Raw genomic sequence first — 14,408 nt, 5'->3', positions numbered from 1 at the left:
GGCCTTTATAATCCCAACCCCCATGACTGCTGAGTGTGAGTTGGCCTGCCATCTTTACTGGCCAGACGGCATCTGCTGTGGTCCCTAGGAGACAGCGGCTCTCTTGCTCCGTTCCTGACAATGAAATCAAATCTGTGCACGATTTATACACCCGGCCCCTCCCCCAAGCTGAATTCTACCAAGTAGTGTGTGTGAGCTGGGGCTCCGCTTGTGGGTAAGATGTGGGACAAAGGCCTCCTAGTCATTCCCTAAACACCATGTACAATTCTCTGGGGGTGGGGAGAGAGAAGGTAGGCAAGATAAAATGTGGGGAGATTGTGCCTTTTGTGCAGTAACAAAAACTAAGTCTTGTAGGGGTCAGGAGAGTATATAGATAGAATAGCTTTAGAAAACAGATATGGAAGCCAGCATGATGAATCCCAGTGCTGGGGAGGTGGAGGCCGGAGGATGCCCATTCAAGGCTAACATGAGCTACACAGTAAGTTCAAGGTCAATTTAGGCTATATAAGACCCTGTCTCTAGAGGAAGAGGAGGAGGAAACAAAGGAGGGAAATAAAAGAGCCAGAAATGGAACCATTACTGATTAACTACAGGTTAAATTAAAAATATGAAAGTATAGATGAGACCAGGCGGTGGTGGCACATGACTTTAATCCCAGCACTCGGGAGGCAGAGCCAGGCGGATCTCTGTGAGTTCGAGGCCAGCCTGGGCTACCAAGTGAGTTCCAGGACAGGCACCAAAACTACACAGAGAAACCCTGTCTCAAAAATGAAAACAAAAGTATAGATGATATTTTGGGGTGTTTGTACACTGTGTGAAGATATATTGCTGTGCCTGGTTTAATAAAGAGCTGAAAGGCCAATAGGTAGGCAGGAGGTATAGGCGGGACTTCCGGGCAGAGAGAGGAAGTAGGAGGAGATAATCGGGGCACAGAAGAGACACCAAGGAGACACCGAGAGAGTCGGAGGTTCGGAATCAAGGAAAGGTAAAAAGCCACGTGATAAAACACAGATGAATAGAAATGGGTTAATTTAAGTTATAAGAGCTGGTTAGGAGCAAGCGTAAGCTATAGGCCAAGCTTTCGTAATCAATAAGTCTCTGTGGTTTTTTGTGTGTGTGTGAGCTGGCAACCCAAAGAAAAATTCATCTACAAGACAATGGTACAGGAGAATACGCAGTGATGAGAAAGTGAGCACAAAAATACCGCTAAACAAACAAACAAAAAAAGTGTGTGTGTGTGTGTGTGCGTATGTGTGTGCGCGTGCATGTGTGTGTGTGTGTGTGTGTGTGTGTGGTGTGTGCGTGTGTGTGTGCGTGTGCGTGTGCGTGCGTGTGTGTGTGTGTGCGTGCGTGCGCGTGCGTGCGTGCGTGCGTGTGTGTGTGTGTGTGTGTGTGTGAAAGTAAAAATACCAGTGTAAAATAAACACTATGTAGGAATGGTTTTATTTCTGTCAATATCCGTGGGTATAAACACAGGATATGCAGCATGTGGAGAACATGCTAACAGTAGTTATCCTCGGTCCGTACGGGTTTTTGTTTCACTTGATTGTTTGGGGGGCAGAGGACTCCACGCTGTAGTCCAGACTAGCCAGCATTCATGGCAAGCTCCTGGCTCGGTCTCCAGGAGGCTGGGACTGCAGCTACCATGCATCACTGATTTTAAGCTTTGGCTTTTGTTGTTGCTGTTTGGTTTTTGACTTAAAACTTCTACAGTTGTACAGGGTGGTGGCGCACGCCTTTAACCCCAGCACTCGGGAGGCAGAGGCAGGTGGATCTCTGCGAGTTCGAGGCCAGCCTGGTCTACAGAGTGAGTTCCAGGACAGCCAGGGCTACATAGTAAGACCCTGTCTAAACAATAACAACAACTACAACAAGAAACTTCTTCCAAAATAAAAAGACCTCTTTTTTTTTTTTCTCTTTTCTTCTGAGACAGGGTTTAAAAATATTAAACCAGAAAAATCTAAGGGTTTTGTTGTTTTTATTTTTTGAGACAGTCACTATGTAGTCCTGACTGGCTTGGAACTCACTATGTAGACCAGGCTGGTCCTGAACTCAAGAGATTCTCCTGCCTCTGCCTCCATAGTGCTGAGGTTAAAGGTGTGAGCTACCACACACAGTCCAGAAAATCTGAAGTTTTTAAATGAAGAGATTAATATCCTTATTTTTCAACACGGGGGAGAGGTTTCAGTGCCCCGGAGAGAGGCCCCCCTCCCAGACTCTCCCCAGACAACAAACACACAGTTGCTTACATGTTGAATGAAATGAATTTAATGTGCTGATATGGAAAGATCTCCAAGGCTCAAAGGTAATTTTTTAAAAAGCACAAAATAGCATGTATGATATACTAGCATATGTGTGAAAAATGTATACGTGCTGACTAGTTTTATGTCAGCTTGATACAAGCCACCGTCATCTGAGAGGAGGGAACCTCAACTGAGAAAACGCCTCCATAAGATCCAACTGTAGGCAAGCCTGTAGGGCATTTTCTTAATTGGTGATTGTTGGGGAAGGAAGGGCCCAGCCCATGGTGGGTGGTGTTGTCCCGGGACTGGTGGTCCTGGGTTCTATAAGAAAGCAGGCTGACCAAGCCATGGGGAGCAAGTCAGTAAACAGCACCCCTCCATGGCCCCTGCATCAGCTCCTGCCTCCAGGTTCCTACCCTGTTTCAGTTCCTGCCCTGACTTTCTTCGGTGATGAACAGCAATACAGAAGTGTAAACCAAATAAACCCTTTCCTCCCCAACTTGCTTTTGGTCATGGTGTTTCATCACAGCAATAGTAACTCTAATTAAGACAGTAGGCATGTACATGTGTGCTTCATTGTAAATGTATATAATGTATGCTTGTACATATGTACTTGATTCTAAGCGAATATAATGTATATATAATGTATAGATGTATACACGTACTTGGTTGTAAGGGTGTATAATGCATGCATGTACTTGGTTTTAAGTGTATATAATCCATACATGTATACATGTACTTGGTTGTAAGTGTATATAATGCATACATGTATGCATGTACTTGGTTTTAAGCATATATAATGTTTTTAGAAGTGTCCACAGAAATCAGGCCCTCTGAATAGGTGAGACAGTTGATTGGCTTGATCTGTTTGGGAGGCATCTAGGCAGTGGTACCAGGTCCTGTGCTCATTGCATGAGTTAGCTGTTTGGAACCTGGGGCTTATGCAGGGACGCTTGGCTCAGTCTGGGAGGAGGAGACTGGACCTGCCTGGACTGAGTCTACCAGGTTGATCGCAGTCCTCGGAGGGGGGCGGGCTTTGCCCTGGACGTGGTGGGAATGGGGGTGGGCTGGGGGAAGGGAAGGAGGTGGGAGCGGGGAAGAACAGAAGAACACATGGCTGATATGTAGAACTGAATGGTATTGTAAAATAAAATAAAAGGAAAAAAAAAAAAAAGAAGTGTCCACAGAAACTGGCAGTGATATTTTTCTGAAAGAAGAAGTCTATGGACAAGAAGTACAAAGATTACTTTCCATTGTAAATTTTCTATTATTTGAAGTCTGTTACATGTTCCTGTAAGACTTATTGAAAGGTTTAATTAACACAAGATGAGCATGTGTGTGGCGGCACCTGTCTCTAATCCCAGCACTCGGGAGGAAGAAGAAGCGGATCTCTGTGAGTTCGAGGCCAGCCTGGTCTATAGATCGAGATCCAGGACAGTCAAGGCTGTTACACAGAGAAACCCTGTCTTGAGCGGAAAAAAATGATAAGGCATGGTGATACACGCCTGTAACCCCAGTACTCAGGAGGCTGAGCTAGGAGGCTTGCCATGAGTTCAAGACCAGTCTAAGCTACATATTAAGGTGGTCTGAAAAATAAGAAATAAAAATGAAAGCAATTGTTGTAAAATGATTAAAAAGTTATGTGAAATATTTAACGGGGCTGTGAGTATAGCTCTGGGGTAGAATGCAAGCTTAATGTGCAAGGGCCTGGACTCAGTCTTTAGCACCTTCCAAAAATATATAAATACATACAGTTTATGATACAATTTTAATAAACTTTACATATATATGTATGCCAAGAATAATTGGAATCCTGGGTATAGTGGCCCATGCCTTTAATCCTAGCCCTTCAGGAGGCTGCAGCAGAAGAATCTCTGTGAGCCTGAAGTTAGCCCAGGCTACAGAGGGAGACCCCCTCTCAAGGGTGGGGGCGGGGAAGCAACGGGCTGGCTCCCTGGGTGAAGACATGCGCCACACCGCTAACATGAGCATCTGAGCTCGGTCCCCGGGACACACCCAGGAGATGAGAACTGACTCCCGCCAGTGGTCCTCTGACCTCCTGGCTGCTGTGGCATGCAGACACAGGCCTACACACACTTTCACACAGAATAAAACTAAAATGTAACTGAAACGTTTTTAGAAAGCTAAAACAACAAAACAAAAGCAAAAAAAAAAAAAAATAAAAAAATAAAAAATAAAAAGCAAAGGAACCAAAGAACAACAATAACGAAAGTAGAAACAGCCGGGCGGGTGGTGGCGCACACCTTTAATCCCAGCACTCGGGAGGCAGAGCCAGGCGGATCTCTGTGAGTTCGAGGCCAGCCTGGTCTCCAAGGCGAGATCCAGGAAAGGCACAAAGCTACACAGAAAACCCTGTCTCGAAAAACCAAAAAAAAAAAAAAAAAAAAAAAATAGAAACAAACGTCAAATAGTTATTCTTTTTTTTAGAATGTTAATAAGATTGGGTGTTTCTCTATGCGGAGCTCTTCTTTGTAACTTTGCCAACAGTTACAATGTATTAGGCTTATTGTTATATAGTTTCCAATGTTACTAAAGAAAAAAAAATCTACCTTAATTCTTTAACTGTAACGCACATCCATGTCTCCCCCACCCAGCGGCCAGAAACAGAAACAAAGCCTGTCTACCTCAGACCAATGACGCTCCTCTCTTCTCCACCAATGATCTCTGGCCATGCTGCCTAGAGCCAGGCACGCAGCCAAGGGGGTTAAATATAACCCTCCAGCCAGCCTGGCCCCTCCCACCCACCCCCCACCCCCCACCCCCCACCTCACCCCCGGAACTCAAATCTACACACACTCCATTCAAAACATTCCCAGCGGTAGGATTACAGAAAGCGCTGGATGGATAAAATGGAGGGCGCTCTCCAAGTGCTGAAGCCGAGGAGTGCCTGGGATCCCTCTTTCCCGAGTCCAGGATGGGAGGGGCTCTTGGGTCTGTGAGGACAGAAGAGCTAAGAAATGGGTGCATTGACCATTCCTGTGATGAGCCATGACGTATGTTATAGTTTCATGACTCCCTTATTCTTTGGTTTGTTTTGTTTTTCGAGACAGGGTTTCTCTGTGTAGCTTTTGGTGGCTGTCCTGGAACTCATTCTGTAGACTAGGATGGCCTCGAACTCAGAGATCTGCCTGCCCTCTGCCTCCTGAGCGCTGGGCTCAAAGGTGTGGGCCACTGCTGCCGGCTGCTTCCTTATTCTTGTCCGGGCCCTCAGCTCCACATCAACTCCAATTTCTAGCTCTCTTTTTGTTGTTTTGGGTTTTTGTTTTGTTTTGTTTTGTATGTAGCCCAGTAGCCCTGCCTGGCCTCAAATTGCCAATCTTCCTGAATGCATCTTCTAAGTGCCGAATCCTAAGATTTTCGTCAACTAGCCACGGTGGTCCATGCCTACAATCTCAGTGCTTACGCACCTGAGGCAGGGGGATCACCAAGAATTTGAAGTCAATCTGAGCTACGTATCGTTTTCGTGTGCATGCTGTGGGGCTTTGTTTTTGTTTTTTTGTTTTGTTTTGAGCAGGGTTCCACCGTGGAGCTCTGCCTGTCCCTGCTCCCTGAACGCACCCCCCTACCCTGTAGTGTGTAATAAAGGACAGTCATCGGAAAGTAAGGAAGCCCAGAGCTGGTAAAAAGCCCCATGTTTGTTTCTGACAGGACCTTGCTAGGTAGCCCAGGCTAGTCCTCCTTCCGGCCTCCAGTCTTCCAAGCGCTGTAATGAGAACCATGGCAACCATGCTTCTGCTGGAAAACCATTCCTGACGTCCACTGCTGCCTCCGCCCCGGCCCCTCCTTAAGTTGCATGTCACCACCCCGACGCCAAACAGAAGTCTCTGGAGCACAAGCTACTTTTTATGTTTGTTGAATAAACAGATACTGCTGAGAAATAGATACTAGTGGTTTGGATGAATCCACCCATGAGAGGGCAGAGTGCTTAGCGCTTCAAATTTCACTGTGCAGAGACAAAAATGCGTAAAGATAACATCTTTGATTTGTTTTTATTTTGTGTGTATGAGTGTTTACATGTGTGTGTGTATGTATGTATGTATGTATGTATGTATGTATGTATGTGTACCTCGTGCACGCCCAGTGCGTGTAGAGACCAGAAGAGGGCAGCTGATTCCCCGGAACGGGAGCTAGTGCTCTTCATCTCTGAGCCATCTCTCCAGCAATGCCCTTCCCCACTTGTTTTTTTTAGACACGGTCTCTCTGTGGAGTCCAAGCTGGCCTCAAACTTTCAATCCTCCTGCCTCCTGCCTGTGCTAGGACTCACAGGGTGTGTACCACAGGGTGTGTTCGGCTAACTTTTAACTGTTATCAGGAGTTTATTTGGGGCACAGGGGCACAGACCTGCAATACCACTCAAGAGGCTAACGCATGAAGGTTTCCTCAAGTTTGGACTTGAAGCACCCTGGACCACACAGTGAGTTAAAAGGCCGGCCAGGGACACACAGTAAAAAGCTGTTTCAAAAAATAACGAACGGGCTGGTGGGATGGCTCAGCGGATAAAGGCGTCTGCTGCCAGGCCTGAGTGCCATGTGCAGGACTCACTTGGTGGAAGGAAAGAGCTGCAAATGTCTGACCTGCGCTGGTGTGCTCTGGCATGTGTGCCCTGCCCCGCAAATAAGTCAGCGTGATTTTAAAATACGATAGGAACAGAGGCTGGGGAGTGACTCAGGAAGGTCACTCGCTGTGCAAGGACCTGAGTTCATGGCTCTGGCACCCACAGAAAACCTGGGCGTGGCTGTGTGTGTGTGTGTGTGTGTGTGTGTGTGTGTGTGTGTGTGCCTGTGACCTTAGTAATCAGAGACAGGTGGATCCCCGGGCATCACTGGCCACCAGCCTAGCCTTGATGGTAGGCTTTAGGTTCAGGAAGAGACTGTCTCAAGGGAATAGGTGACCTGCAACAGAGGAAGACACAGCTGTCCTCCTTTGGCCTCTGTGTGTGGACAAATGTGCAAGCTCGCTCACTCACACACATATTTGTACATACACATACATATACTACATATACTCCCACTCCCCAAATAAAAATTTAAAAATAATGGATATGATGATCCTAGGAGGTATTATTTGATAATCCTAGGAGGTATTATTATTATTATTATGTTTTTTTTGAGATGGGGTTTCTCTGTGTAGTTTTGGAGTCTGTCCTAGAACTCGCTCTATAGACCAGGCTGTCCTCGAACTCACAGAGATCCGCCTGCCTCTGCCTCCGAGTGCTGGGATCAATGTCATGCGCCACCACCGCCCGGCTGGGGTAGCTGGAGGTAAGTGTTTATTCTCTTCACTTTATAAATGAGGAAACTGAGGGTCAGAGCTGTTTGCCCACAGTCACACAGCTATGAACCAGGGAGCACGGGTTCAAACCCACACGTTCTGACTGCACACCCGTACCCAAAGTGGACAAGGAACTGCAAACGTCATCCCCACGTTGGATCCTCCTCATGGCTCTGCCCTTACTGCCTCAGGCTCTCCCGGTCTGTATTTCTCAAAGTGTTTTCAAGTAGAACTGGAGCCTTTCCTCACCCCCTTGTCCAACCTCAACCCCATTTCAGAAGCCCTTCTCCCCCGAATCCTTTCAGAGCGCCATTTTCCCCTCTCCTCCTCCAGGTAACTGCACACTCGGCTAACGGCAAAGCCTCCAAAGCCAAATACCCACTCCGTTAGAAATACCCCTGCAGAAGTCTCTCCACCTCTGAGCTGCTCTCTCCCAGCCCTGCAGGCTCCTCCTAGCCTTCCTTCCCCAGGGGCTCTCCCTGCAAAGTCCCACAGCCAGGGCTCCATGCTGTCTCGGAACCCACTCTGAGCCTGCCTTCATCAGCCGGCCCAGGAGAGGTCCCAGCACCTCGCTATGGTTTCCCATCACATGTGCTGTTTGATGCTCATGGGGAGCACAAGATTAGGGCTTCCAAGACCTGTTCAGTCGTCAAGAAAGCACCCGGTAGAACCCAAACTTGAAGCCCTATTCTGTAGTGACACCCCTGGGTATTGTTGCCATGGCAATGCTTGAGAGAGACACTAGCCACAGTGAACATCGCCTCAGCTCTCCATTTTCCTTCATGACCCTCCCCTCAAAGCTAAAGAGATCCTTGCTTTCCCTTCAGAGACCACAGGACCCTCAAAGTCATGATGGTGGTACCTGCCTGCAATCTCAGCGCTCAGGAGGCTGAGACAGGATGGAGAGAGAGCCTGAGTCCAGCCTGGAATATACCTAGAGTCTCAGACCATCCTGAGACACATAGGGAGGCCTGTCACAAAACCAAAACCAAAACCAAACCAGAACCGGGTCAGGGAGATGATTCAGTGGGTGACGGTGCTGCCAGGTCTGGTGTTAGTTCAACCCCCAGAAACGACAGGGGGATGGGGGACGGACGGACGGGGGGCACGGGATGGGGGATGGGGACGGGACACCGACTCCTGAAAGCTGTCCTCTGACCCTCCGGTGTGTGTTGTGGTATACTCACAGCCACCACCACATCACAGGCACAAAATAAATAATGTCATTAAAAAAAAAAGTACAAACAAGCCACACGCCTTTAATCCCAGCACTCGGGAGGCAGAGGCAGGTGGATCTCTGAGTTTGAGGGCAGCCTGGTCTACAGAGTGAGTTCCAGGAGAGTCAAGGCTACAGAGAGAAACCCTGTCTCAAAAAACAAAAAACAAACAAACAGAACACAGAATTCACCTAACTTTTGGGAGGCCCGAGGAAAGAAGCTTTGGACAGTTGAAAAGGAGAGAGAGAGATTTTGATTGAAACTGATTGATCCCTTGCCGTCACCCCCTCCCCTCCCCCCACATCTGGCAGTGGCCCAGGCTGGAACAAAGACCAGAAAAGCCAGAGAGACACCTAAATGAGTTCAGGTGAAAAAAAAAAAAAGTCAGACTGGATTCTAAGTGTGAAGAGAACAAAACAAGGCAGAAGAGCAGAGGCCGCACCCCAGGCACCCTCCTACTGTGACTCAGGCTGCTGACTCTCGAATCCCACCCTCGAGGTTCCCCAGAGAAGTACAGAGTGGGGGGCAAAGACAAGGCCCACGGGACTGTCTCCATCTTGCTGCTCTACCGTCCGTCCGCAAGCCGAAGCAGCCCAGGGACAGAAGGGCCCCGGAAGCCCAGGGCAAGCAAGCCCAGGGCAAGCTGGAGTGCTGGGAGGAGACCCGCACAGGAGCGAGCAGAGGCCGCTGGCTTCGGGAGTGATCCTCTCCCAGCCAACCCGACTTGCCTTCCCTCACCTCCCCAGACACTCCGAAGTGGCTTCTTCCACTGATCTCTGGGCTGCTCCCCACACACTGGCTCCCAAAGAGAGCTAGGGGAGAAAATAAGGGGCGGGAGTTGCCATTGCCTGACTGGAACCTCCAAGGGCCTCCTCGGAATCCCCTCCCCGATAAACCATCCTTCGGCAGGGTGAAGAACTAAAGTCCAGAAGGCCAGCAGCTCTCGGCAGGCTGCCTCAGACAAAATGCCCCCCCCCCCCCCGTGAGAACGTACGTCTTGAGTAAGAGGCTGTAGCAGGAGGGCTTGGGCAAGGGAGGGTTCAGAAGGAGACAGGTGCAGCCCCACCAGCATCAGCAGGCCAGCGAGGAGGCCAGCTCCAGGGCTGAGCTAGAATCTGCATTACCAGGGGACCACGGACTTCTTTTCGCCTGACTCTCTCCCTCCCCATTCCCGGTGTCTTTCCTGTTTCGCTGGACTAAGTGGACAGATGATCTCCTCAACCCTTCCTCCCGACCGCACGGGCCAGGACCCCACCCTACACACCAAGATGGCCCACAGAACCTAAGGAGTCCATCTTTGTATAATGGATAAACCCACAACAATGAAGTCAGCTTGAAAGTAGATGCCCTTAGTGCATTTGCTTCCCAGGACCACCCCCTCCTGTCTTTACAACTTAAAGGGGCCTCAGAGTGCAAAGCCCCCCCCCCCAAAAGCCTGCTGGCCAGGTTACTCACAGAGAGAGATCCCCAGAGTTGATCGGGGCTTTCTTTTAACCTGGCCACACTGACCAAACAAAGCCTAGGTCCCTAAGGCAAAACAAACAGAGTGCCCTCCTGCAGCGAAAGTGGCCAGCTGAGCTCACTGTGTGATGAGAGGATGACAGGCTAGTGTAGGAGCTTGGGGCCTCCTCAGAAACATGTTTTTCCCGAACTCAGAAGGTCCAGGTGTCTGCCGCCGTTCTGGTTGCGTTACGCCCAGCACCGTGGACTAAGATGCAGAAGAACCACCCTGACCTTGAAGAGTGCCCTCATGGATCCCCCTCCCTTCCAAAACCAGCCACGGTTTCTTGGCTCAGGACCCTGAAAAACCCTGCAGAACTCAGCCCCAGAGCCTCTCACCCCACTCACAGCCTGAAGTCCCTTTGGGCCATCACAGACAATGGTCTGGAACAGAAATCTGGGGAGGCAAGGTGACAGGCACAAAGGGAAATCATGTGAGTTTTGGAATCACAGACTTGAGTCCAGTTCTGTAGACTTAACCATGGGTTCTCAGCATGACCTTGAGAAAGTCACTCAACTTCCTTGGACCTCAATCTCCTAATCTGTAAAATGGAAATATGAACACTACTTCAGACTACAGTTTTGAGAATTCAGCACTAAACACAGACTACCAAGTACACCGTAAGTATTAATGCTCCTGAAGATTTCCACGGAGAAGGGCCGCCATGATGAGGTAGCAGTCAACTACTACATCTTATTGGATCTTCAAGACTGAGACGAACAAGCAAGTATGAATGAGCTCAGGGTTTGGGGAGTCTGAATTTCTCTTGACACTATACTTGAGATAGAAAGGCAGACGAGTCCTTAGGGTTCTAGAGGCTACCTCCTCGATTGGGTGTGGCATCGATGTGTTTCTCTCCCAGAAAACCGTTCATCAGACCTGCACCCTCCCCCGCCCCCCCCCAAGTCCAGGCAGCGACGACTTCAGGTGATGATGAAGGGGCTGGTCCTAGAATCCACTCCCGGCCATTCCTCCATGGAGACCCTAGACTTCCCATTTCTGATCTAGCCCACCCACTAATCCTCCCCTCCCTTGGTGGAGCTTAGGGTAGAGATGCCAGCCAATAACAAAGGGAAAACGCGCTTTCTCCCGCGGGGGGTGGGGTGGGGGAGAGGGGGGTTGGGAGGGGGAAAACATTCCCAAAGCAGGGAACTGGCTCTAAGGGGTGGGAACATTCCAAGAGAGTGGCAAAGACAAGTTGGGGCTCCCGATGACGAGGAAGGAGCCCCCTCCCACTCCGCAGAGACTTGGCTGCGGGCCTAGGCAGGCCACACCCAGCCATCCTGATGCAGGGGAGAGAGGAGGGGCTGCGGCGGATGGAGGGTGAGCAGCCCGGAGCCGCTGCTGCAGAATGGCAGGCGTAAGGGGCTACGTCTGGAAGGTGAAAAGATGCTGGCATCCCGCCCCCCTCCTCTAATTTCCTCCGGATGCAGGCAGCACTCACCCCAATAATGACGCTGTCGTCCCCTTGGAAAATGGGGATGAACTTGTCCCCCCGCAGAATCTCCGCCTGGTTCAGGGGCCGGAATCGGCAAAGCACCTTGATGCTGCATTCGTTGTTGGTCTCCGCCATGGTGGTCGCCGACGAGGGGCTGGGGGGCAGGTCTTGGGGCTGCACGGGGTGTAGCGTGTGCTCCGGAGGGAGGGAGCGCTGAGCCGGGGTCGAGGCGGAGGGCAGGCGATCTGTCGCGGGGGCCAAGGAAGCAGCCGGGACGCCCGGGCGAAGGCGCGCGCTGGGTCTCCTGCGGCAGTGGATGCGGGCGGGCGACCTGGGCGTCTGGTCCTCTCGCCGCGCTGTGCCTCTCCGCCCCTCGCGCTGCAGCCGCGCTGCGGGCCTGGGCGGGGCGCGCAGGAGCAGCGGGGGCGGGGTTTCCTTCGCAGGGGGTGATCCACGCTGGACAGCGACCCACCCAAAGGTGGAGTTTGGCTCACCTGGGTCCTCGGTCCTTAAGGATCGCGGACAACCAGGTCCTCACCCCGTCCCTGCACAACTCCCCCCGCGGCAGGCGACCCCGAGTGCTCCTTCTCAGACCCCACCTACAGGAACGGATAAGGAGACTAAGGTGGACCTGTGGTCTGCCTGGGGAAGAGCACCAGCAGGCCTTGCACGCCCTTTATTCCAGAGCATCCCCCCCAGACCCATTACAATCCTCTTTCCATATTTAAATCACACCTGTCATCGTCCCACCCCCCCCCCCCCCACCCCCGCCTCTTTCCCGCTGCCCAGATGTACACAGGAGCCAGCCAGGCTTCCCAGGCTTTCTGGGCGTGCGTCTGGGGAAATGGTGTCCAGGTCCCATCCCTTGGCTGGAAGGTCTAGTTTACTCCCTTCCCTTTCTTCACAGAAAGTGCCACCGTCTGGTGATAATCAGGTCCCCAAATAGAGTGAAGCTAAAACTATCTTCTGGGCCATCAGCATTCACAGGCAGATGGAGTCCTCAATGATGCCTTTGAGGTTGGGGCTGGGATACCAACCGGCAGGGGTAGCTTTCACAAGAGAAAGGGAGTCTAAAAGCCTGAGGGAAGGGTGATGAGGAGAACAAAAGTTCAGAGGTACTGTGCTAGGATCTTCCAGGGCAAGCAGCTACACTTGGGTCTCAGACGGGCTTAGGTATCTGTGTGTATTTACTGTCCTACTTCCCTTTGGGTAGACTCCAAACAACCCAGTCCCTTTCTCAGGCCAGTCTTTTCTTCTCCCAGTTTCCTGGTCAGAAAAGAAAAAGAGAAGAAAAGAAAAAGCCAGGCCCAGAGAGCTCTTGTCCGTCCTCCCGTCGGGTCAAGCTCCACTGCAGCCCCTGAACAGAAACGTCCAGAGCCGGCCAAATTGATTTTGCTCAATGTCACAGCCTCCGCTCGCCAACCGAGAAGGAGGCTGCGGGACTTGAGGTTTTAGCCAAGAGGAGGAGCGGGGTGATGGGAGAAGGCAGGAGGGGGTGGAGGCCTTCGCTCAGAAATTGGCCAGTGTCTAGGGTCAGTTAGGCACTATGGGGCAGGAGCGAGACGAGTGGCCTAGACAAACAAACCCTCACCGGCCAGGAACCACCTGAGCTGGGCCTCCACCATCAGACACCTTGACTCTCAGGGGAACCAAAGAAAAGGAGTCAGAGGCCGCATAGGAGAGTTCGGGATCATGGCGACAGAGGCCAAGGCTTGGGCACAAGCCAGGAACGAGAATGACGGACGATGAGTCCTAACTCAGGAACTCTACGGTCCCTTGTCTGGCACTATTTCTGAGGGTTGCAGCATCTGGACAGCTCAGGAAATATACCAACATCCAGCCTCTAGAAGCAAAAAAAGTGGCATCCTTAGTGAAATGGCTTTAAAAATGCCAGTCCAGGGGCTGGAGAGATGGCTAAGAGCACTGGCTGTTCTTCCAGAGGTCCTGAGGTCAATTCCCAGCACCCACATGGTGGCTCACAACCATCTGTAATGAGATCTGGCGCCTGCTTCTGGCCTGCAACCATACATTGTTAATATTCTGATCCTGCCCCTTGCCAGGCTCTATCTCTCTCTCTCTCTCTCTCTCTCTCTCTCTCTCTCTCTCTCCCTTCCCCCGCCCCTCCCTCCCTCCATGTGTGTACCCCTCGACCTCTCTTTCTCTCTTCTTTAAAAAAAAAAGAAAAAAAGGAAAAAGAAAAAAAAATGTCAGTCCAGTCTGGTGGTGATGGCGCATGCTTTTAATCCCAGCACTCGGGAGGCAGAGGCAGACAAATCTCTGTGAGTTCGAGGCCAGCCTGGGCTACTGAGTGAGTTCCAGGAAAGGCACCAAAGCTACACAGAGAAAGCCTGCCTGGAAAAACCAAAAAGGAGGCTCCCTGGTCAGAGACAAGTTCAGTGGGTACGCACATCCCCCCCCCCCATAAGTTCTTATGTAGCTGCATCAATCTTCAAAGAACTTTCTTTTATTTTAATTTTTGAGATGGGGTGGGGGTGGGGTCCTCTCTATGTAGCTCAGGCTAGCCTGAAACTTGGTATGTGTGTAGTCCAGGCTGTTCTTGCATTCCTCCTGCCTCAAGCTCCCAAGCGCTGGGAGTATGTGTGAGCACCACCATGTCTGGCTTGAGAACTTTTTATCCTGGGTATGTCTTTGTATTTCTCTACCAGATAACGATGGCAACAGTACACAGTAGGCTTTATATCTGTTTGTCCGTCCTT

General features: G+C 50.6%; 1 protein-coding gene across 1 annotated transcript in view; it reads right to left on the bottom strand.

The window, feature by feature from the left end:
* Kif5a (kinesin family member 5A) overlaps positions 1 to 12,294 on the bottom strand; it is a 38,279-nt gene extending 25,985 nt beyond the window's left edge. Inside the window, exon 1 of the mRNA XM_028886258.2 lies at positions 11,698 to 12,294. Coding sequence (XP_028742091.1) covers positions 11,698 to 11,826 — 129 coding nt within the window. The 5' untranslated portion in view covers positions 11,827 to 12,294. The remainder of the gene's footprint in view (positions 1 to 11,697) is intronic.
* Positions 12,295 to 14,408: the final 2,114 nt, after the last annotated feature.

The sequence above is a fragment of the Peromyscus leucopus genome, chromosome 18 (assembly GCF_004664715.2).
Source record: "Peromyscus leucopus breed LL Stock chromosome 18, UCI_PerLeu_2.1, whole genome shotgun sequence".
In the NCBI taxonomy this organism is placed as follows: domain Eukaryota; kingdom Metazoa; phylum Chordata; class Mammalia; order Rodentia; family Cricetidae; genus Peromyscus; species Peromyscus leucopus.
The sequence above is the reverse complement of the archived record's forward strand: the minus strand, read 5'-3'. Positions and strand labels throughout refer to the sequence as shown.